The sequence below is a fragment of the Sylvia atricapilla genome, chromosome 27 (assembly GCF_009819655.1).
Source record: "Sylvia atricapilla isolate bSylAtr1 chromosome 27, bSylAtr1.pri, whole genome shotgun sequence".
Lineage (NCBI taxonomy): Eukaryota > Metazoa > Chordata > Aves > Passeriformes > Sylviidae > Sylvia > Sylvia atricapilla.
Genome location: NC_089166.1, coordinates 1197882 through 1217862, shown reverse-complemented (window position 1 = coordinate 1217862; position 19981 = coordinate 1197882). Strand labels below are relative to the sequence as shown.

Genomic DNA, 19981 nt, shown 5'->3' with positions numbered 1-19981 from the left:
ACATCTATGTACACACACGTGCACACACAATCCCGTGTGCGTGCACACATTTGCACACCTGCACACACCCAGATGTGCTGGGAGACCCCTGCTGCCACCCCAGAGCCGTTGCACACTCACCCCTTTCCACCATGTTTGCACATCCCTTGTTTTTACACTCACCCCGTTTGTACATCCTGTTTTTACACCCACCTTTTTTGCACGACTCCTCATTTTCACATATACACAATATTTGCCCCCTCCCCCTCTGTTTGTACACCCCCACCTTTCCACACCCCTGCTATTTGCACGCCCGCCCTTTTGCACACTCCCGTGTTTGCAACTCCCCATTTTCACACCCCCTCGTCTTTGCACACACACCCTGTTTGCACCCTCACCCCCGGTGTTTGCATAGTCAGATCCTATTTCCACAATCAGCCCCATGTCTCAACACAAACACATCCCGTGTTAGCCCACTCTCCCCCGTTTCCTCACCCACACGGTGTTTGCACTCTCACCCCGGTGTTTGCACACTCGCTCCCCGTTTCCACCCACCCTTTGCACACTCACTCCCGCCCCCGCCCGGCCCAGCCCCACGAACTACCACTCCCATCATCCCCCGCGGCCGCCGTGCCCGCCGTCCAATCAGCGCGCGGCTTGTTGGCAGGTGCCGCAATGGCGGTGCCCAGGCGCTGAGGGCGGCGCCGGGCTACAGTGAGGGGCGGCGGGACCCTGTGGGACCGCGGACACCGGACCTCGGCGGGCTCCGGGGGGCTCCGGGGCGGCTCCGAGCTCCCCTAGACCGGAGGAACGGGCAGACCCGCAGCTGCGCCCCTCCGAAGCCGCTGGGCCGCTTCCTCGCGCTCCCCGGCCCGCTCTGCCCTGCCCGCTGGGGTCAGGGCTCCGTCCCCCTCGCCTTGAGCTGTCCGTCCGCAGGGTGACCATGAAGGTGGTGAACCTGAAGCAGGCCATCCTGCAGGCCTGGAAGGAGCGATGGAGCGACTATCAATGGGCCATAAACATGAAGCGGTTCTTCCCCCGCGGAGCCACCTGGGACATCCTCAACTTGGCAGGTCGGGGGGAGGCGGGGGGTTCTTCCTCCTTACTGGGCACACTGGGGTGTTTTGGAGGTCCCCACGCGGGTATTGGGGTGTTGCCCCCAGTGTTTTTCCCTTTGGGGTGCAGTCAGGGTATTATGGGGGTCCCTGTTGCATTTTGGGTCCCCCCATTCTACAGCATTTTTCACACCAAAATGCACATTCCCAACCGTGTCAGCCCATGTCCCAGCTGTTCCCCCGCCCCTTTCCCACCCCACCAGCTCAGTTTTGGGGTCATTCTCTCCTTTTTCCCCATGGCGGGGTTCAGGGATCAGCACAGCCTGGCTTTTGAGACAAGAGAGGGAGCTTGGAATTGAGCTAGGAGAGAATTAGATTGAAAATCAGGAGAACTTTCTTCACTGACAGGGTGGTTAGGTGTGGTGGAACAGGCTGTGGTAGATTTACCATGTGGATGTGGCTCCTGGAGATTTGGGTTAGTGATGAGATGCACTTGGAGGTCTTTCCAGTCTAAATCCTTCCCCGATTTTGTGATTCTAGCGCTGCACAGGAGCCAGGTGCTGCTCCCAGGGCTGCTTCCCAGCCCAATTCAAGGGCATTTCACACAAATCCTGCCAAAGGCTAGGACTGGTTTAAAGATTTGCCAGGCTCTCCTGCTAATTATAGAAACTTGGTTCTGGGATTTTCCCTGTGTAGCAAGTCTCTGGATAAATAAACAGAGCTGGGGGTTGCTGCTCCAGGGGGTTTAAAGGAACCAGCCCCACAAAGGCAGCAGCTCTGACTCCTCCTGAGTGTAGGGATCTTTCCCCTGTGGGTGTTTTTTCCCTTTCTCCATCCTCCCATTGGATTTTCTTTCAGTGTCTGTTTTTTGTCACACCCTGGCCCCGCTGCTGAACTGCCTTTGTTGGGTTTGTCATCTCTGAGGTGTGTCTGGAGGGGCCAACTGGAGCCGTGGCCATGGGGAGATGGATTTGCTCAGGATGGCTTTGCTGGGGGTGGGGGTGGTTGGCTCGAGGGCCAGTCCTGCTGCTGCCCAGCTGGTCCCCGGGGCTCCCTGGTGCCTGTTCCCACCCTGGTGGCACCGGCTCTTGCTCTGCTGGCAGCGAGGCCTGCGGGGTGCTTGGCTTGGGCTCATCTGTGTATCCCCAAAAAACAGACGCAGAGAGGATAATTCCCTATTATTTCTGCAGGAACGGGTTTCTCCTGGCCCACATTTAGCCAGGGCTCAGTGGTTTCTTTGGGACAGCTCCTCTGCCAGGAGGGGAAGGAGCCTTGTCCCCTTTTCCTTTTGGGAGCCCCATGGGCAGGACGCTGGCCCTGACTCTGAGCATTGTATGCACACAGGGAGAGCCCATTCCCAAGGTCCCGATGGCTGGAACGGCAGCTCCCTTCCTCACCACAGCCCTCAGAGCTGTCCTTTCCCAAGCTCGTGCCTTTCAGCTTGGAAGTACAAAGGAGGGAACGCTGGCACGAGCTGCCAGGATCACGGCAGGGCCTGGCAGATCGCTGCTGACATGTCTGCAGCAGGGAGCAGCATGTGGCTGGCTCGTGGTGTCACTATGGGATGGGCTGGGGAGGGGACGGCTGCCACCAGCCTTCTGTCCTCATCCCAGACGCTCTTGGCCCAGGATTCAGCCTTGGAGCGAGACCCAGGGAGTCTCCTGCCTCCACACTCAGGATCCAGCGGTGGCTCCTCCTCCTCGGCTTTGGGGCGACAACTTCCCACCCGGCTGCTGCTCCCCCTTTTACATCTGGGTGCTCTGACCTACTTGCAGCTTGTGCTGCAGCCCGGGGCCTGCTCGGGGAGGTGCTTCCTGCACTCTGCCATGGTTCAAATGGGCAATTAAAGGCTTGGCTGAGCAGATGGGACGGGCAAAGCCCCTCAGGCCACCGAGGGCCAGACGGGCAGGGCTGCGCCCAGTGCAGGGGACTGGTGGCCCCAAGCTCAGCCCCAGGTGCCTGGGCACAAGACACTCAGTGGAGGCTGCAGGAGCCTCTTGGCAAGAAGTGGGAGGGAAGGGAATGTGGAGAGCAGCAGTTTCGGGGCCTGTGCACCCAGAGAGAGAGCTGTGTTAGCAAGAGGCTGCATGCTCTGCCTGAATTATTCCCCAGTTTGTGCCCATCAGAGATTAGAAAGTCGTGGGATTCAGTGAATTTAGGAGGAAACTGATGTGGAGTCCTGTGGTTGGTACACTTGGACTTTGCCAGGTTCCCTGTGGGATGAGGGGAGAAGAGTGTGTCTGTGTGTCCCCATGTGCTGACCTAGGACCCTCTTTCCTTGCAGAGGCTCTGCTGGAGCAGGCCATGATCGGGCCATCTCCAAACCCACTCATCTTGTCCTACCTGAAATACGCCATCAGCTCCCAGGTAAGGACCTGCTGGTGCTGCTGGTGGATCACCTTGCAGCCTCAGTGAGGTTGGGCAAAACAACTGGGGTGTTGGTAGTGGGCAGGCACCCCAAATGCCCCATGTGAGCCTCTCCTGGGCTGGGCAGATACCCCAAATTCCCCATCTGAACCTCTGCTGGGCCAGGGCAGGCAGTGGAGGGCTCAGCGCGTGCCTTGGGCAGGGATGTTTCCATAAATAGCCTCTGCCATCGCCCAGGGTGGGAATTCTGCCCCCCGAGAGCCTCTGCACTCGCTGTGAGCTCCACGCTTTCACATCCTGGCATTTAATATCGCCTAAAGTTTGTGTGAAACACATCAGCGATCACCTAAAAATGTCTGTTTGGATTTGTGCCGGGTCAGCGGCCCGGCCCCGGCCCCGTCTGCGGTGACAGGCAGCGGGGCCGTGCCCTGACCTTGCCGTTCCTCAGCAACGAGCGCGGTGCTGGCGCACAGCCCCTGTGACACCGCGCTTGTTTTGGCTTTCTGTGTTGTAGATGGTGTCTTATTCCACGGTGCTGACGGCCATCAGCAAGGTACGGCTCTGGCAGGTGCTCTCCGAGGTTTCACTCTTTACCCACAGCCTCACAAATCCCTTTCCCTCCCCACAACTCCCACCAAATATAGGTCAAGTGGAAAGCGACGTCCTGGGCTGAGTCAGCAGCGGGCAGCCGGCGCGGATTAGCACCCGAGCCTTTCCGTGTCCCCCTGGGGAAGGGCTGCCGCGGGTCCCGGCGGGTTTGGGGGGTGTGAGTGCCTTGTCCCTCAGCCCTGGGGGCCTGGCAGGCTCCTGGTCTGTGTGTAACCCCATCCCAACCGCTGGAAACCACATCCCGCTGCGGCCGGCGGTGCTGGCAGCGCTGTGGGGATCGGAGCTGGCCGTGGAGGAGCTGCCGGGGCTGGACCATGCGGCCGCAGCCACTCACCACGCTCAGCTGTGGCTTCCCACGGGTGCTCTGTGTCCCTGTGCTGCTTCTGTGGGGACACTGAGCACCCTCCTGGCTGCCGCTGCTTGGTGTTGGGAAGCCCCTCACAGGCTGCGACAGACCCCCCAACTCTCTTCCTTGTCAGGGTCACCATAGGCCCCCTACTCAGGGTGACCAAAGAGGGAATGATTTCAGGGGAATGATTTCCCCCACCTCTTTGTTGTTATGGAGGTGAGAGGAGAGTCAGCATTGAAAATTTTGGGGGACTGCAGGCTGAGCTCGGAGCTGTGCCGTGGAGCCCGGAGGAGGGTGCGCTCCCAGGGGAGGGTAGAGCAGAGCCCAGCCCAGCTCCGCTCCAAAGGGCTCAGGCTCGTTGCCGTTACCCTTTCGGAGGGGCGGGCACAACGCTGACCTTGACAGCCGAGCCTTCCTCCTTCAGCGCAGCGTGGGCCCAGCGCAGAGCTGCGGGCAAGCTCCGGCCCGGCGGGGCTCCCCATCTGCTCCGGGAGGAGGCGGGGGGGCCGCGCTTCTGTTGCCCCCCGCCCCCAGCCCCGCGGCCGGCCGGGCTGTTGGCGCTGCCAGCCCCACCGAGCTGGGGCTGGGCGGGGGGCTGGCGTCCGGCCACCACCGCCGGGCAGCGCAGCCCCGGCCTGAGGCTGCGGAGAAAACCCAGCCCCGGCACTGCTGCCGCGGCCCCACCGCCTCTCGCCACCCCGGGAGGGCACGACCTGGCCGACAGACAGTCCTGACCTACTTCTCATTCAAGTGGCTTCTGGGCAGCTGCCAGGGGGAGTGTCCTGTGGCCGCAGCGCCTGGCCCAGCCCTGGAGGAAGGGCTTGAGCTTGTGTCAGGAGCTGCTGGAGCAGCCCCCATCTGAAGTCTCTCTGTGTTATCCTGCTCTAGTTCGATGACTTCTCCCGGGACTTGTGTGTCCAGTCGCTCCTGGAGATCATGGACATGTTCTGTGACCGCCTCAGGTACTGTGTGACTTTCCAGCGCTGCCACCTCTGCCCTGGCTGTGCCGTGGGCAGAACCAGGAACCAGCGGAGCCTGGGAGTCCTGTCTGATCCCAGATACTCACCCTGGCGCAGGAAGGCAGGTTCCCCCTTCAGCTCTCTGTCCATTACCAAATTGCTGTGTTGTGAGTGCCAGCACAGGGACAGCAGAGGGAATGCAAGCCCCACCAGCTTTGTGGGAAGCTGCCAGAACCCCCCATATTCTGGGATAAACCTCACTGTTGTGTTCCTGCCCGGTTCAGGTAGATGGGGTGGGTGTAAGACCCGTGGTCTGAGGGTCCCTGTTTCCTTTCCCTCTGCACCTTCCCAGGCCCTGGCTGCGTGTCCCGGTCTGGTCCTGCCTGTGCTGCCCCAGGCGCTGCCTTGTTTTCTTCCTTTATGCTCTTCCGCTGGTGTTGCAGGACCCAGGGGAGTCCAGACAATTCAGGCCACAAAAACTTTTTAGAGAGCTCAGAAATCTTCCTGTTAACCCCTGACAGCCTCTTCTGGGAGGCAGGAGTGTGTGGCAGGGGCAGTGGGAGGAGAAGGAAGATGAGGAAGGCTCTTCAATGAAATGAAATGAAGCAGCAGCAATGAATATGTATCAGTGGCAGATGTTGACAAGGAGCTGTCGCTGGCCAACTGCAGAGCCGGCCCTTAATCCTCTCCTGCCTGCTCTGATCCTCTGCTTGATTTGATCAAAACTTCTGGCCTCGATGATTTGTGCATCAGGAGGGGAAAACGTTCACCTCTCGCAGTGCACTGATCAATGCTGAGCCTCTCTTAGCAAGATAATTTGATTAAAAGCTTGGAAAGTTTCCCTGTAGTGGAGAGGCCAGCGAGGAGGCTGCATGGTGGGGGTGGGGGTGTCTCCTTCCCCCTGGCACAGCGGGAATGCTGGTGGGATGAGCAGGTTGGGATCTGCAGCAGAGGAGTGGGCTGGGAGTGCAGAACCTGGTTTTGGGTTCCCCACCCTACCCAGTATCTGTGCCTCAGCTTCCCCACACACAGAGTGAGCATATTCCCACTTCTGTCCTGTCCCAGCTGTCACGGCAAGGCCGAGGAGTGCATCAGCCTGTGCCGGGCGCTGCTGAGTGCCCTCACCTGGTTCCTGCGCTGCGCCACCTTCTACGCCGAGAAGGTGAAGGACCCGCTGGAGCAGGCGGCGGCAGAGAACCAGCTGAAGATGTGCCTGGAGAGGCTGGAGAAGGTGCTCAGCAGCACCAAGAACCGTGCCCTGATCCACATTGCCAAGCTGGAGGAGACGTGTATGTCCCTGCCCCTCGCGCTGGCCCTGGAGAGATGTCATTGCCACCTCTCCCTTCCCCCTGCCCGGCTCCTGCCGCATTGTCCCTGCGGCTCCAAGCCTATCCATCTTCCAGCCCTGTTGCTGTAACAGTCTCCTCCCTGGCTCTGTGCCACTCTCTGCCCCCTCCCCTCTGTGCTGCCCTTGGAAAAGAAGCAAAATTAATGTGAAGGCTGCGTGAGCTGTTCCTGGGTGCATGGCAAGCCCTGTGCTCTGACAGCCTGGCACAGCCCCACGCCTTCATCTGTGCCTGTGTCTAGCCAGGAGGCTGTGCCAGGCTGGGCTTGGGGTGGGACCTGCTGAGAGTACACAGACCTCTGGATTGGGCTTGCATCTTAGCCTCTTCAGCCTGTCTGGGCTGCTGTAGGCCTTGGAGCTGGCTTGCCTGGTTTCCCTACCTGCCACTGTCCCCTCGCTGAATCTCTGCCTTCCCTCCCCAGCCTCCTGGAGCACTGTGGAGCAGTCCCTCGTCAAGCTGGGAGAGAACCTGAACAACCTCGGCAGCTCCCCGCTGCGGAGCCAGGCTGATGACTGTGTGTCCCTCATCAAGAGGTGGCTGTGTGCTGCTACTCCATGGGCTCAGGGGGCAAAATGAGTCTGAATCCCACTCTGACTGCCCTGCTCTGAGGACTGAGAGGCTCCTGCCTCCCTTCAGACTGGCTCCCTGCTTCCATGTCCCTTCCCACTTCAGATCCCTGATCCAGCAGGGGCTGCCCAGGGGAGAGAGGACAGGGTTAGTGGTGACCTGTTGCAGAAGAGTCTTACCCAGGGGTTGCTCGTCTGGTGACCCTGAGACCTTTTACTATCTCTCAGCTGCTCTGGCCATACCAGAGCTGCTGGCCCTGCTCTGGATCCCCCTGGAATTGCTCCCAGGGCCCAAGGGCTTGGGTGTGCCTTGGAGCTCCCTGGAACAGGTGTTCCAGTGTCCTGCCCTGGGGCAGCAAAGGTCAGGGGTTTGGCCAGGGAATGGAAGTGGGACAGGAGGAGCAGGAATCTGTCTCTGCAGGGCTCCAGTGACCCTGGGCTGTCCTCTTCCATCCAGCATCCCCACCATGCTTTCAGTCCACTCGGAGCAGCTGAACAAGACAGGCTTCCCCACCGTGCACGCCGTGGTGCTGCTGGAGGGCACCATGAACCTCACAGGAGAGACCCAGCCACTAGTGGAGCAGCTGATGATGGTGAAGAGGATGCAGGTACAGAAGTGACAGTGTGTTCTGCTCAAGCAGCCTGAGGCTGTGGGGCCGGGCCACAGCTCCATGCCATGTGCCTTCCCTGTGCTGGGCCTGGTCCAGAGGAGCAGCGGGAGCCCATCAACACCTCTGCAGGGGTTCAGAGTTTGGCTGGGTTGGGGGATGTGCTTTGTTGCCAGCCCAGTACTGGGAAGGTTTGTGTGTGTGCCCCACAGCGCATCCCCTCCCCGCTCTTCGTGCTGGAGATCTGGAAGGCCTGTTTTGTGGGCCTCATCGAGTGTCCTGAGGGCACAGAGGAGCTCAAGTGGACAGCTTTCACCTTCCTGAAGGTAGGGCTCAGCCCCAGCACCGACTTTTTGCCCGCAGCTGCCCTTTTCCCTGCAGGTCTGGCTCCTGCTGAGCCCTCAGCTCTGCCAGAGCAATCAGTCCTTCTCCCTTGCAGTGTGCCCCTTGGGGTGCTCACACCCTGCAGTGTGTCCCTTGGGATTTCTTCCAACCCCACAGCATGCCCCTCACCCACAGTGTGTCTCTCAGGATGCCCCTTGGGATACCCCCAAACCCAAAATGTCCCCTTTAGCGTGCCCCACACCCCACAGTATGTCCCCCACTCCCCACATTGTGCCCCTTGGGGTCCATCCCACCTGAGCCCACTCCAGCCCTCCTCTCACCCACTGAGCATGAACTTTGCTGTCAGGGGCCTCATTTCAGCCCAGCCTCATTTTGTTTGGCAAAGTGAGTTTTCCTGAGATGTTGTGGGGAAAATGTGGGCTCCAGGTGATGGTGGAAGGACATTGTGGAGGAGAACAGGGGCACAAAGTTCTCCCCTGGATGCACACACTGCTGCAGAAATGCTGCTTTCTTGGGGCTGGGAGAGCAGCTGTGTGCAGCTGTGTTGGTGTGGGCTGGTGCTGCTGGGGGGGTCCCAGCTGTTGAACAGGGTCTGGCCTCACGTTACTCTCTGTCTTTCAGATGCCCCAAGTGCTGGTTAAACTCAAGAAGTATCCCCAAGGGGACAAGGTGAGACTGGAGGACATCTGTGGACCAGCGTGTGTCACAATGATGCTGTGCCTGGCCTGCACAGGAAAATGCTCCCTGTCCCAGGAACCTTCCCTGGCAGAGCACGTGGGGGCAGGGGGAGGTGGGCCTGTGCCAGTAGCATGGTGAGCTGAGTGCCTGGCTTTGTGTTCATCAGGATTTCACTGAGGATGTGAACTGTGCCTTTGAGTTCCTGCTCAAGTTGACCCCTCTGCTGGACAAGGCTGACCAGCGCTGCAAGTGAGTGCTTGCCATGGCCAGAGCTGCCACATAGCCACATGCCTCAACCACTCTGTCCTCAGTGTGGGGTGCTGGGGCAGCTCCTGACAGAGCTGGGTTAGTTTCTGATCTCATTTCTTCTTCCTGAGGACCTGCTGCTGCCACATGAGCGAGGCAGTGAGTGTGTGACAGCTGAGTCACATGTGTGACACCTAGAGCTGCTCTGGACCCTGCAGCACCCTTGGGGGGTGGGACAAGGCCAGGAGGGCAGCTCATGAGTCCCTCTACCCTGTGGCATTGTGTGGGGTGACAGGAATACTGTCCTTGGGGCTACAGCTCTCCTCTCTCTTCCAGCTGCAACTGCATGAGCCTGCTCCTGCAGGAATGCAGCAAGCAGGGGCTGCTCTCCGAGGCCAACATGAACAACCTCATCGACAAACGGTACAGCCACACCAAAGTCTGGGAAAACCCCAGAAGTGGGGCTGGAGCACCTGGTTTTGGGGGGAGCATGGGGGAGCAGCTGTGCTGACATCAGGGGATTGAGACTGGGATGTGGTGGCCTGGGGGGATGGAATACTGCTTTTAGGACAGGTTGGGTACAGGCAGAGTCTGTCCCCTCAGAGAGGCAGCTGGTGGTGGCCTGAGGCAGTGCCTGCCCCTTACAATGCCAGTAGGTGAAGGGAGGGAGGCAGGGTGATGGGTTCCTACACACTGGCCCTTCTTTGGGATCCCCCAGGGCCGCAGACAAGGAAAACTCTCCGTCCCTGAAATCAGCTGAAAACGCCAACATCCAGCCAAACCCCGGGCTCATCCTGAGGGCTGAGCCCACTGTCACCAACATCCTGAAGGTGAGTGCCTTTCTGCAGCCGTGCTGGGCTGGCTGAGCTCAGGCCTGGAGCCCTTTGCCAGCAGCATCAGTCTAACCAGGCAGCCAGGGCGGTTGGGAGGCGCCGGATTTCCCCCTGCCCTGGGGTGGAGTAGTGGAGGAATCACTCGAGCCTTGCTGCTCTGTTGTGGAGATTAGAAGCTCCCCTCCTCCTTCCCAGGAAGCTGGAGGAGCTGTCAGGTGGCATGTCATCAGTGCCAGCAGCCTGAGCCCAGCCAGCTCTGCCCGTCCCGCTCAACTGCTCCCTGTGTGCATTTCCCCTCTTCCCTGGGGACTGCTCATGTCCCTGTGTCACTCTGGTTGTTTTGCTGCTACTGAGTGACAGGAGATGTTTCCCTGCTGGTGGTGGGGGCTCAGAGGTCCCCGTCCCGTCTCTCCCAAATCCAGCAGGTCTCAGGGACAGCTCTTGCAGTTAATTAACTCTGTACCCCAAAAGCTGGAGTTTGCTGCTGCTCTGTAGGACACATTCCTCATGGCTTCCCTTTCCTCTTATTTTTTTGCTTGTAGACCATGGATGCGGATCACTCCAAGTCCCCCGAGGGCCTGCTGGGGGTCCTGGGTCACATGCTGTCTGGGAAGAGCCTGGACTTGCTGCTGGCAGCAGCAGCAGCCACTGGGAAGCTGAAATCCTTCGCTCGGAAGTTTGTCAAGTGAGTGTCCACCTGGGTGACACTGTGACTGCTGACCAGTGGGCTGGGGGGAACAGTCAGCCCCATAAACTGCCCCCTAGACAGGGCTGGATGTGCCTCTGTCCCTGGGGAGCACTGGGGAGGGCTGGGATCTCAGGGAGGCTGCACCCCACAGCACCCCATCTTTGCCTCTGCATGAACAGGACAGGGACTGGAGCCAGGTTGGTCTGGGGTGCTCAGAAAACTGAACCACTGGCAGAGCCCTGGATCCAGGGCAGTGTGTCCCTGCTGTCTGCAGACCCGTGGGGATGTGTGATGGGCTCCCCCATGGTGGCTTTGACATGTCAGCCTTGGGGTGCATGGGGGGTCTGTCTGGGGGTCTGTGCTCTGAAATGCCCACAGAGCTGGCTCTGGGGACAGCCCATTGGTGTGGGGTGAGCAGCATGGCTGGACCTGTGTGGCCACAGGGAGGAAGTGACTTGTCCCTGTGGTGCTGGAGGGTGTCTGCAGAGCTGGGCCTTGCATCTCCTGCCCTTCAATGCTGGGATGGAGTTTGGGAGGGTCTGCATGCCAGTCATCCCCCTGCTTGTCTCAGGGTTGAGAATTGTCTGGTTGGGCTGATAATGCTTTGCTGCCACTCTCTGCCCCTCCAGGCTGAATGAATTCACCAAGCAAATCACTGGAGAAATCTGTAAGTGCGTGTGCGTCCGTGCGTGGGGTGGTGGGAGCTGTGCCCCCCCTGCTGCCTGTGCTGGGATGCTCTGGGGCCTGGCTGGGTTAAACTGGGGCTGGCTGTGGCACTGGAACAAGCTGAGCTGTGCCAGGCCCGACTGGGGGTGCTGGCAGGGAGGGGGCCGTGTTCCTGCAGGGATCTGGGCTCTCAGTGACATGCTGCCTTCATGTCCATCCCAAATCTGGGGTGTTCCCATGGGCTCCCTTTCCCCAGCTGAGCCTGGGGGCCCCTCGGCTCCCTCCCTGGAAGGGGTGATGTGTCAGCACAGCCCAGATAAGGACTCTGACTCTCTGTGATGAAACTTGTGAAGTGCTCTGACCTTCCATGGTGAGGGGGGCCCCACTTGGGCTGGGGCTGCCCAGAAGGAGGCCAGAGCTGCTCTGGGGGCTCAAGCAGAGGCAGATTATGTGGAGGGAGGCACTTGGCACATCCCCTTGTTCACACTGAAGCACTGAGGGGGTTAGAAAAGCTGTGTGGGGGGAAGCAGGACTCCAGCCCCCATTCCTGTGGAGTTCTGCTTCCCTCCTCTTGCTGAAGCCAGAGAGCCCCAAGATCTTTATTTCTCCTCCCTCAGCCAAGAGTGGCCCAGTCCGGGCTCTGCTCTTTGACATCTCCTTCCTCATGCTGTGCCATGTGGCCCAGACCTATGGCTCAGAGGTAAGGATCCTCCGAGGGGATGAGAGGGTGGTACTGGAGGCTGTGAGGGAGGGGAAGGATGAAGCTGGATCCTAAGAAGGCGTCTCACTCTGCCAGCCCAGCCTCTGTGCTGCTGCAGCCTGTCAGCCTCCTCTAGTGGCCAACCTGCCACTGTCGCCATTGTCCCTCCTGTCGCTGCAGCCACTTCATAGCCCAGGGCACAGCACCTAGTGCCTGTCACTTGGAAGTCTGTCCCTGGGGCTTTCTGGGTGCCACGTGATGGAATGGGGCTGGCTGTCACCTCCCAGAGGACTTGGGCTGTGCTCCATTGATGGGTGGTGGGATCAGTGGGAATGTTGCTTCCAATGGTCTTGGAGCTCACCCAGTTTGCCCCTCCAGTTTGGCACTGCTTGGCTGGGGGGGTTGCTTGGCCTGGCAGTTTCAGCCCTTCCTGTCTAAGGAGGAACTCACAGCCCTGCTCAGGAAACAGCACTACTTCAGTTGCGTGAAAATTTTGCAGGTTTCGACATCTGTGTGTGTTGGGAGGCGAAATGATACCGAAACACTGGGAATGCAGAGAGGGGGAGAGAGGGGTCCTGCCCAGCTGGCCCTGGGAGCAGGGAGGGGGGCCAGGCAGGGACGGATGTGCCCAGGGCTGTCCAATGAGATCTCATCCCCCCCCTCCCAGGCTGGTGACTTTCCTGCCCAGCTGCTGCTGAACAGATGTGCAAAACTTTTTTGGATAAAAATAGTGTCCCCTGGGTGACAAAGGCTGAGGGGAGGAAGTGACGTGTGGGGTTCCCAGCTCATGGCCCCCACAGGACCCTCCCAGCTGGGCTGTGTGACCCTGGCCCCAGGGGCCCTGTGCATGGCTTCACATGTGTTTGAACGTGTTTGAGCTGGACACAGTGACCCCGTGGCCACATTCACAGCTAGCCTGGCATCTCTCCTCTGAGCTGGGCTGTGTTCTGCCGGGGTTCCCCCCTAGTTTTGGGGGAAACCACAGCCCACAGATGAGAAACCAGTGCCTCTGAGGGGCTGACCAGTGCCCTACTGGGGCCTGACCAGTGCCTGTCTCTACCTCCAGGCCACAGGGCGGCGCTGTTCCCACGGCCACAAGCACCCCGGGGTGGCGGATGGACCTCAGGGTGGGGGACAGGCCCCAGGGTGAGGGTCTCCACAGGCCCCAGGGTGAGGGTCTCCAGCAGGGTCCCTGTGGGATGCAGACCCCGTGCTGGTTCCTTTCCAGGTGATCCTGTCGGATTCCAACCCTCCAGGAGAGGTGCCTTTCTTCGAGACCTGGATGCTGACCTGCATGCCCGAGGAGGGGAAGATCCTCAACCCCGACCACCCCTGCTTCCGCCCAGATTCCACCAAGGTGGAATCCCTGGTTGCTCTCCTCAACAACTCCTCTGAGATGAAGCTGGTGTAAGAGCCCACCAATGTGCCCACGCTGCCAGGCCTGGGGGGAGCCCTCAGCCCAGCTCCCCTGGCCCTACAGCTGTGCCTGAATCCTCATCTCGCCCTGACAGGCAGATGAAGTGGCACGAGGTGTGTCTGAGCATCTCAGCCGCCATACTGGAGATCCTCAATGCCTGGGAGAATGGAGTCCTCACCTTTGAATCGATCCAGGTGGGGCTGGTGGGGGGCAGAGTGAGGCTGTACTGTGTCCTGAGGAGGGATCAGAAGCTCCTGCCCTGTTCTCCTGCCCTGATCCCTCTGGCAGTTCCTTGAAGCTTTCTGTGACTTGGAAGTGGGAAACTGATGTGGCTTTAGCCCCTTGTTCCTGCTCCAAACTCCTGTTGGTGGCAGTGGGCCTGGCAGGGACAGTGTCACCCATGGAGGAGAGAAGGGCTTGGACCCTGCAGCCAGGACCCACAGCCCTGGAGGTGATGGCTGCACATCCACCCGGCTGTGCTCATCCTCTACTCTGTCTCCTCTCCTAGAAAATCACGGACAACATCAAGGGGAAGGTGTGCAGCATGGCAGTGTGTGCTGTGGCCTGGCTGGTGGCCCATGTCCGCATGCTGGGCCTGGATGAGCGGGAGAAGTCCCTGCAGATGATCCGGCAGCTCGCCACCCCCCTGTATGGAGAGAACACTCTCCAGTTCTACAACGAGCGGTGAGTTGGGGCACACGGGCCTCTTCCTGCCCTGCTGCCACTTCCCAGTGCCACATCTCCTGCCCTGCTTCCCCTTTTCCACTTCCTGAGGCTGGGCCATCTCCTGCCCTGTTTCTGTTTCCCGGTGCCATGGCCTCCTGTCCCAGTTCCACTTCCTGACCTCAGGTCATCTCCTGCCCTGCTTCCACTTCCCAGTTCTGTGCTGCCTCCTGCTCTGTTTCTACTTTCCAGTGCCATTGCCTCCTGCCCTTCTTCCTCTTCCCAGTGCCTTGCTATCTTCCCTGTTCCTGCTTCCCAGTGCTGTGCCCTCTCCTGTGCTGCTTCCACTTCCCTGATGCTATATAAATTCCTGTTTCCATTTCCTGGTGCCGTGCCATTTCCTGCTCAGCTCACACCTTCCAGGCTGTGCCATTCTCTGCCCTGCTGTCCCTTCCTCCTGACCCTGTCTCTTCACTGCAGTGTGGTGATCATGAGCTCCATCCTGGAGCACATGTGCGCAGACGTCCTGCAGCAAACGGCCACACAGATCAAATTCCCTTCCACTGGCATGGACACCATTCCTTACTGGAACCTTCTGCCCCCCAAGAAGCCCATCAAGGAAGTGCTGACCAGTGTGTTCACCAAGGTGCTGGAGAAGGGCTGGGTGGACAGCCGCTCCATCCACATCTTCGACACCCTGCTGCACATGGGGGGCGTGTACTGGTTCTGCAACAACCTGGTCAAGGTATGAGCGGGCAGGAGGGACCCCTAGTGCTGGGTGCGTCTGGTTTGTGTTCCCAGTGTCCTGGGTGTCCCTGGGCTGGGTGCTGGGACAGTTCTGGCACTGGAGGGGAGTGGGGCAGACCCACCTCTCCCCCCTGCCCTGCAGGAGCTGCTGAAGGAGACTCGGAAGGAGCACACGCTGAGGGCTGTGGAGCTGCTCTATGCCATCTTCTGCCTGGACATGCAGCAGCTGACACTGACACTGCTAGGCCACATCCTGCCCAACCTGCTGACAGACTCCTCCAAGTGGCACACCCTCATGGACCCTCCTGGGAAGGCCCTGGCCAAGTAAGACCACAGACCCATGGAGACTGTCTCCTCAAAGCCTGTTTGGGAAGATGAGGGGATGGTCTGTGCTGGGATGAGGATCCCAGCTGCCCAAATTCCACTCTGGCTTTGGCAGTACCAGCAGTTCCCACTCTGGTCCCCATTCCCTGCTGTCTCTCTCTGAGGAGGAGGCTGCCATTGTCAGGTGGGCTGGCAGCACCTGGCTGTGTCCCTGCTCTGTCCCCAGGCTCTCTGTTTGGTGTGCCCTGAGCTCCTACTCCTCCCACAGCAAGGTGCAGGCCTCGGCCCGGCAGAAGAAGCGGCACCGGGAGGACATCGAGGTGTGTCTGGGTGGAGCAGGGGTTGGCTGGGGGCTCTCTGTGCCCAAAAGCAGCAGTAGAAGAGGGTGGCAGGAGTGGATGGCTAAAGCCAGGCTCCTTGCCCAGCTTCTCTGGGTTCTCTGCAGCTTTCCAACCTTAAAATTCAGGATTCTTTCTTCTGTTTTCTGGGCAAAGGGCTGTAACGAGCTGGTCAGTGTGTGTCCAGCCCAGACTGGGGTGCTCTGGGTGAAGAGGGCTGTGGGGTTGTGCAGAGCCCAGGGTGGGTCACTAGCCCTGTGCAGGGTGAGGGGCTGGTGGGGCTGACCTCCCTCTCCCCCCAGGATTACATCAGCCTGTTCCCTCTGGATGACACACAGCCCTCCAAGCTCATGCGGCTGCTGAGCTCCAACGAGGAGGATTCCAACATCCTCTCCAGCCCCAGTAAGTGCAGAGGGGGCGGGGGGATGGCTCATCTGCTTCACTGTCCCTTTTGGGTGTGAAACGTGTATTTGCACAAAACCCCTTCTCTTCCCAAACCGGATGGATGAGGGTTTAGAGCTCTTAAGTGTTTTTTGAGTTATCTTGGAGTTTTTGCATCTGGGAAAGGTCAATTTCTTTATTTTTCTGATCAGAACAACTTAAAAGGGTGAAATTACACCTTCTTTTCATGCCAGTGCCCCCCAGCCCAGCACCCCACACCCGAGGGGCTGGGGGGCTTTGTGTCCCTCCAGCCACCCTGCATGGGACCGCAGCTGGAGGTGACATTCCTGATGTCTGGGGCCAAATCCTGACATTCCACTGCTGTTAGTAAGACTGAAGCAGAGCAGATGAGGCCCCTGGTCACATCCGTGTCCCTGCAGTGTCACGGGTTGCGACAGCTCCAGCAGGGGATTTGCTGGGGGGGTCCATGTCCTGCCCAGTGGGTGCCGTCACGGTTCCCGCATACGTTGTCCACGCTCCTGGGCAGTGAGTCAGGACATTCTCAGGTCATTGTTTCTCCCTTTATCCCAAATTACTCTATATATTACTTTTCGACACATCCATTGACCTTCAGTTTCAGTTGGTTTCATTAATGTTGAAATATGGGCTTTTCCCTTTATTTCGCTTATCTTCTTTTACCTCCTGAGGCAGTCCCACCTCTTCCCAGTGACATTCAGGACTTTTTTGGGCTATTTGCTGCAGTGATGTGGAAATGCTGCTTCCTGCAGCCACCATGTAACTCATGTGATTCCATGAGAAAAGTGTGGGAGGGCTTTCTTTTTCTGGTGAGCATCCTCAGAGCAGCACAAGGTGGATCCTGCAGATTCGGGCAGGGGCTGTGGGGTATGCACGAGAGCCTTCCCAAGGGGATTCCCATCCCTTTGGAGTGGACCTGACCCAGTTCTTCCCACAGGAGAGCCCAGCAGTGTTTCACAGTTTCAATCCTGCTGGTCTGTCCCAGGATTTGCTGCTAAATTTGGACGTGCCTCAGCTCTGATAGCTGGATTGCTCCCTGACAGTGAGATGGGAGGGCTGCTGTGCAGCTGTTGGACATCTGGCTTGCACACAGGATATGTGATATGTGTGTCACTGCTATTCTCCACTCCTGATCGTGACACCACACATCACACCCCGAAAGCAGGGTGGGAAACCTGCCTGGGCTCTGTGTGGGCTGGCACAGGGGACAGGGATGGGGCAGAGACCATTTGTGCTGTTCCTGGGGTGCCCCTCTGGCACAGACTCTGTCGGGTACAGAGGGGCTTAACCTCTTCTGCTTCACAGAGTTTCCTCATGGCAAAGCCCCTCCCAGAGCAGGGTGACCTCGTGTGGCCAGAGCTGGCCAGGGCATGTTGGCTCAGCCAGGGGGGCCATGAGGCTGTTCCTGACTCTGTGCTCCTGCCCACAGATCGCTCCATGAGCAGCTCACTCTCTGCCTCTCAGCTCCACACCGTCAGCATGAGGGACCCGCTGAACCGGGTGCTGGGTAAGGTGGGGATGGGTCTGTGGGGTCACATCCAGCCACTGGAGCACCACTGAGAAGTTCAGGCCATCTGCAGCCTCCCAAAAGTGACCTGACTGTTGCTCTCTCCCTGTCCCCATAGCAAACCTCTTCCTGCTCATCTCTTCCATCCTGGGGGCCAAGACAGCTGGCACTCACACCCAGTTTGTCCAGTGGTTCATGGAGGAGTGTGTGGAGTGCCTGGAGCAGGGCAGCCGTGGGAGCATCCTTCAGTTCATGCCCTTCACCATGGTGAGTCCAGTGGCTGTGACACGCCTGTCCCTGCTTGGGGTCCCACAGGGTGGGCACATCCCAGGCTCCTGCTGACACTCACCTGTGCTTCTCCTCTGTCCCTGGGCAGGTTTCAGAGCTGGTGAAGGTGTCCACCATGTCCAGTCCCAAAATCGTCCTGGCCATCACTGACCTCAGCCTGCCCCTGGGCCGCCGCGTCGCTGCCAAGGCCATTGCTGCACTGTGAACGGGGCTGCTGCAGCCAGGGGAGGTCCCTGAGGGGCCCAGGGATCTCCCTGAAGGTCTGGATGGCTGGGGTGGCCCCTGACACTGCAGCTGCTGGAGGGCTGCTCCCTTGGAACATGGAGACATCTCCTTGCTCTGCCTCATGGCACTTTTGAGACTGAGAGAACCCTGATTTTTTTTTATTCTATAAATCACTTCTTTTGTACAACCAGCTTTTGCCTCATCTACATTTGGGTTCCTGAGACTCTCGAAAACCCCTCAGTTTTGGGGGTGATGGGGAGCCAGTGGCCAAGCCCTGTGCTGGGCAGGAGGGGCAATCTCCTCCATCTTGTCCTGAACCCGAGAGTGGCTGGTGGGCTGCCTGTGGTGCCCTGACTGGGAGCGAGTGCTGCACTGGGTGGGGCAGGGCTGCTTCCCTGCTGTGCTGTCAGCCACAACTGGGGTCTTGTTGGGAATTCTGCCACGTGAGTGTGAGTTCTTGGTGGAATTCCTCCCCATGAGTATGAGTTCTTGTTGGAATTCTCTCCCATGAGTTGAGTCTATGGTGAGCACGGCACGGGCAGTGGGTGAGTAACTGTGGCCTCGCCAGCACCACACCAGCATCCTGCTGGGACAGGCTCCCCTGGGACTGACCCCACACCCTGTCAGCTGTTCCAGCAGTGAGTCCTCCCAGAGCTGTCACGAACTCCTGTCCCTGAGGGGATGGCAGGGCCAGGGCGGCTGCACCTCTGCCCTTTCCACCGGTGTTGACTCACAAGAAAGGGGAAAGCAGAGCCAGCAGACACCAGCCTTTCCCTCAGGGCACTGTGACTCTGAGCCCACTCCTGGGGCTGGGCTGTGCCTCTGCCCCCCTCGGCACCAGTGGGGTTCCCAGCCCTGTTTTGGGAGGCTCTGAAGGGAGATGGGGCACAGGGAATCCCGGAGTGGTGCCACAGGGGTTGGGTCAGTGCTGGCCAGGGAACAGACAGCAGAACAGGGGCTCAGGGCTGGGCTGTCCCCATCTGATCCCAGGATGAGTTCAGCTGCTGGCAGCGCCCAGGCTTTGCTGGATGGAGAGACCCTGATGCACTTGGGGTAGCTGTGGGTGTTGCTGGTCCTTGGCCTTCACACACAGAGCATCTTCCCCCTTCCTGCTGGCCCCAAGGGTCCAGCCGCTGATCCCAATCCGGGGTGGCTGGGAGCTGCTGTGGGGCTGGGTGGGGTGGAAAACAGAGCTGTGGCACAAACTGGATGGGCTGGGATGGCCTCACCGAGCCTGACACTGGTGTGAGTCCCACCCTGAGCTGGCACCGACCCGCCTGGGCACCTCTGCTCGTCCAGGGGCAGCTCTTTACCGTTAAAGAGCAAAGAGCAGGACCTGGCGTGGCCTTCCCAGTTCTGTCAATATTTGGCAAGGCAGCCCCATGCCTGGCGTTGGCACAGCGCTTCCCCTTACAGGAAGGGGCTGGAGCAGGTGAAGGGAGTTTGCTGTAAGCACCCCTGAGGTGGGGGAGGAAGGAGGGAGCTGCTGCCTGTGGGGTGTGTGCAGCCAAATGCCCGTGGGCGAGGGCTTCCCCCTGGCAATTCATGACCATGGGGCTCCGGCCTGTGGGGAGAGGCAGGAACTGGGAGCCCTGGCAGCCCACAGCACTGGGCTCTGTCCATGTGTGGTGAGGGATGCTGGTGGTCATGAGATGTGAGCGTGGGCCCAGTGGCAGGAAATGGAGCTGGTGAAGCTGGGACAGCCCAGGGTGGGCAAACACCCACTGGGAAGAGGCTGGGGATGCCCTTAGGGGCTTTCTGGGGCAGGGAAGATGCCCAGGGCTCTCCTGACATTGCTCAGCCACATGGGGGCTGCCCCTTTTGTCCATCCACTCTGCCTTTTTCACTGCTGGAAGCCTCCTCCCACCATGGCAGCTCCAGGAGGGCTCTGGGCACATCCTTGGGCAGCTGTGGAGCAGATTCCCTGTGTGACAGCAGAAGCAGAAGTGTGGCTGGGGACCCCCAGTGCCACCAGCCCCGGGGTGAGCCCACAAACCAGCTCTGGGCATGGTGCCTGTGCCCTCGGCGGGCGCTGCCAGCCCGGGTGGCTTCCGGAGCTTT

The 19981-nt window shown here is 59.5% G+C and overlaps 1 protein-coding gene and 1 non-coding gene across 2 annotated transcripts; both read left to right on the top strand.

The window, feature by feature from the left end:
- The first annotated feature begins 655 nt into the window (after positions 1-655).
- On the top strand, positions 656-18110 carry MED24 (mediator complex subunit 24). Its single transcript, XM_066336970.1, has 25 exons — positions 656-1052; positions 3319-3401; positions 3916-3954; positions 5248-5321; positions 6384-6607; positions 7086-7197; positions 7688-7838; positions 8051-8164; positions 8805-8852; positions 9028-9110; positions 9444-9530; positions 9826-9937; positions 10483-10625; positions 11258-11295; positions 11912-11994; positions 13223-13401; positions 13506-13605; positions 13920-14095; positions 14555-14819; positions 14964-15145; positions 15372-15465; positions 15786-15885; positions 17330-17407; positions 17526-17674; positions 17784-18110. The coding sequence occupies exons 1-25, from the start codon at positions 923-925 to the stop codon at positions 17898-17900; spliced, it is 2961 nt and encodes a 986-aa protein (XP_066193067.1). The 5' UTR covers positions 656-922; the 3' UTR covers positions 17901-18110.
- On the top strand, positions 11573-11671 carry LOC136372413 (small nucleolar RNA SNORD124). The gene has a single exon (XR_010745480.1). It is a non-coding gene; the product is annotated as a small nucleolar RNA SNORD124 (small nucleolar RNA).
- Positions 18111-19981: the final 1871 nt, after the last annotated feature.

Coding starts and splice junctions, on each gene's coding strand:
- MED24 (XM_066336970.1), top strand. CDS start 923: ATGAAGGTGGTGAACCTGAAGCAGGCCATCCTGCAGGCCTGGAAGGAG. Junction 11,995..13,222: donor CCCAGACCTATGGCTCAGAG/GTAAGGATCCTC, acceptor GTTCCTTTCCAG/GTGATCCTGTCGGATTCCAA. Junction 14,820..14,963: donor TCTGCAACAACCTGGTCAAG/GTATGAGCGGGC, acceptor CCTGCCCTGCAG/GAGCTGCTGAAGGAGACTCG.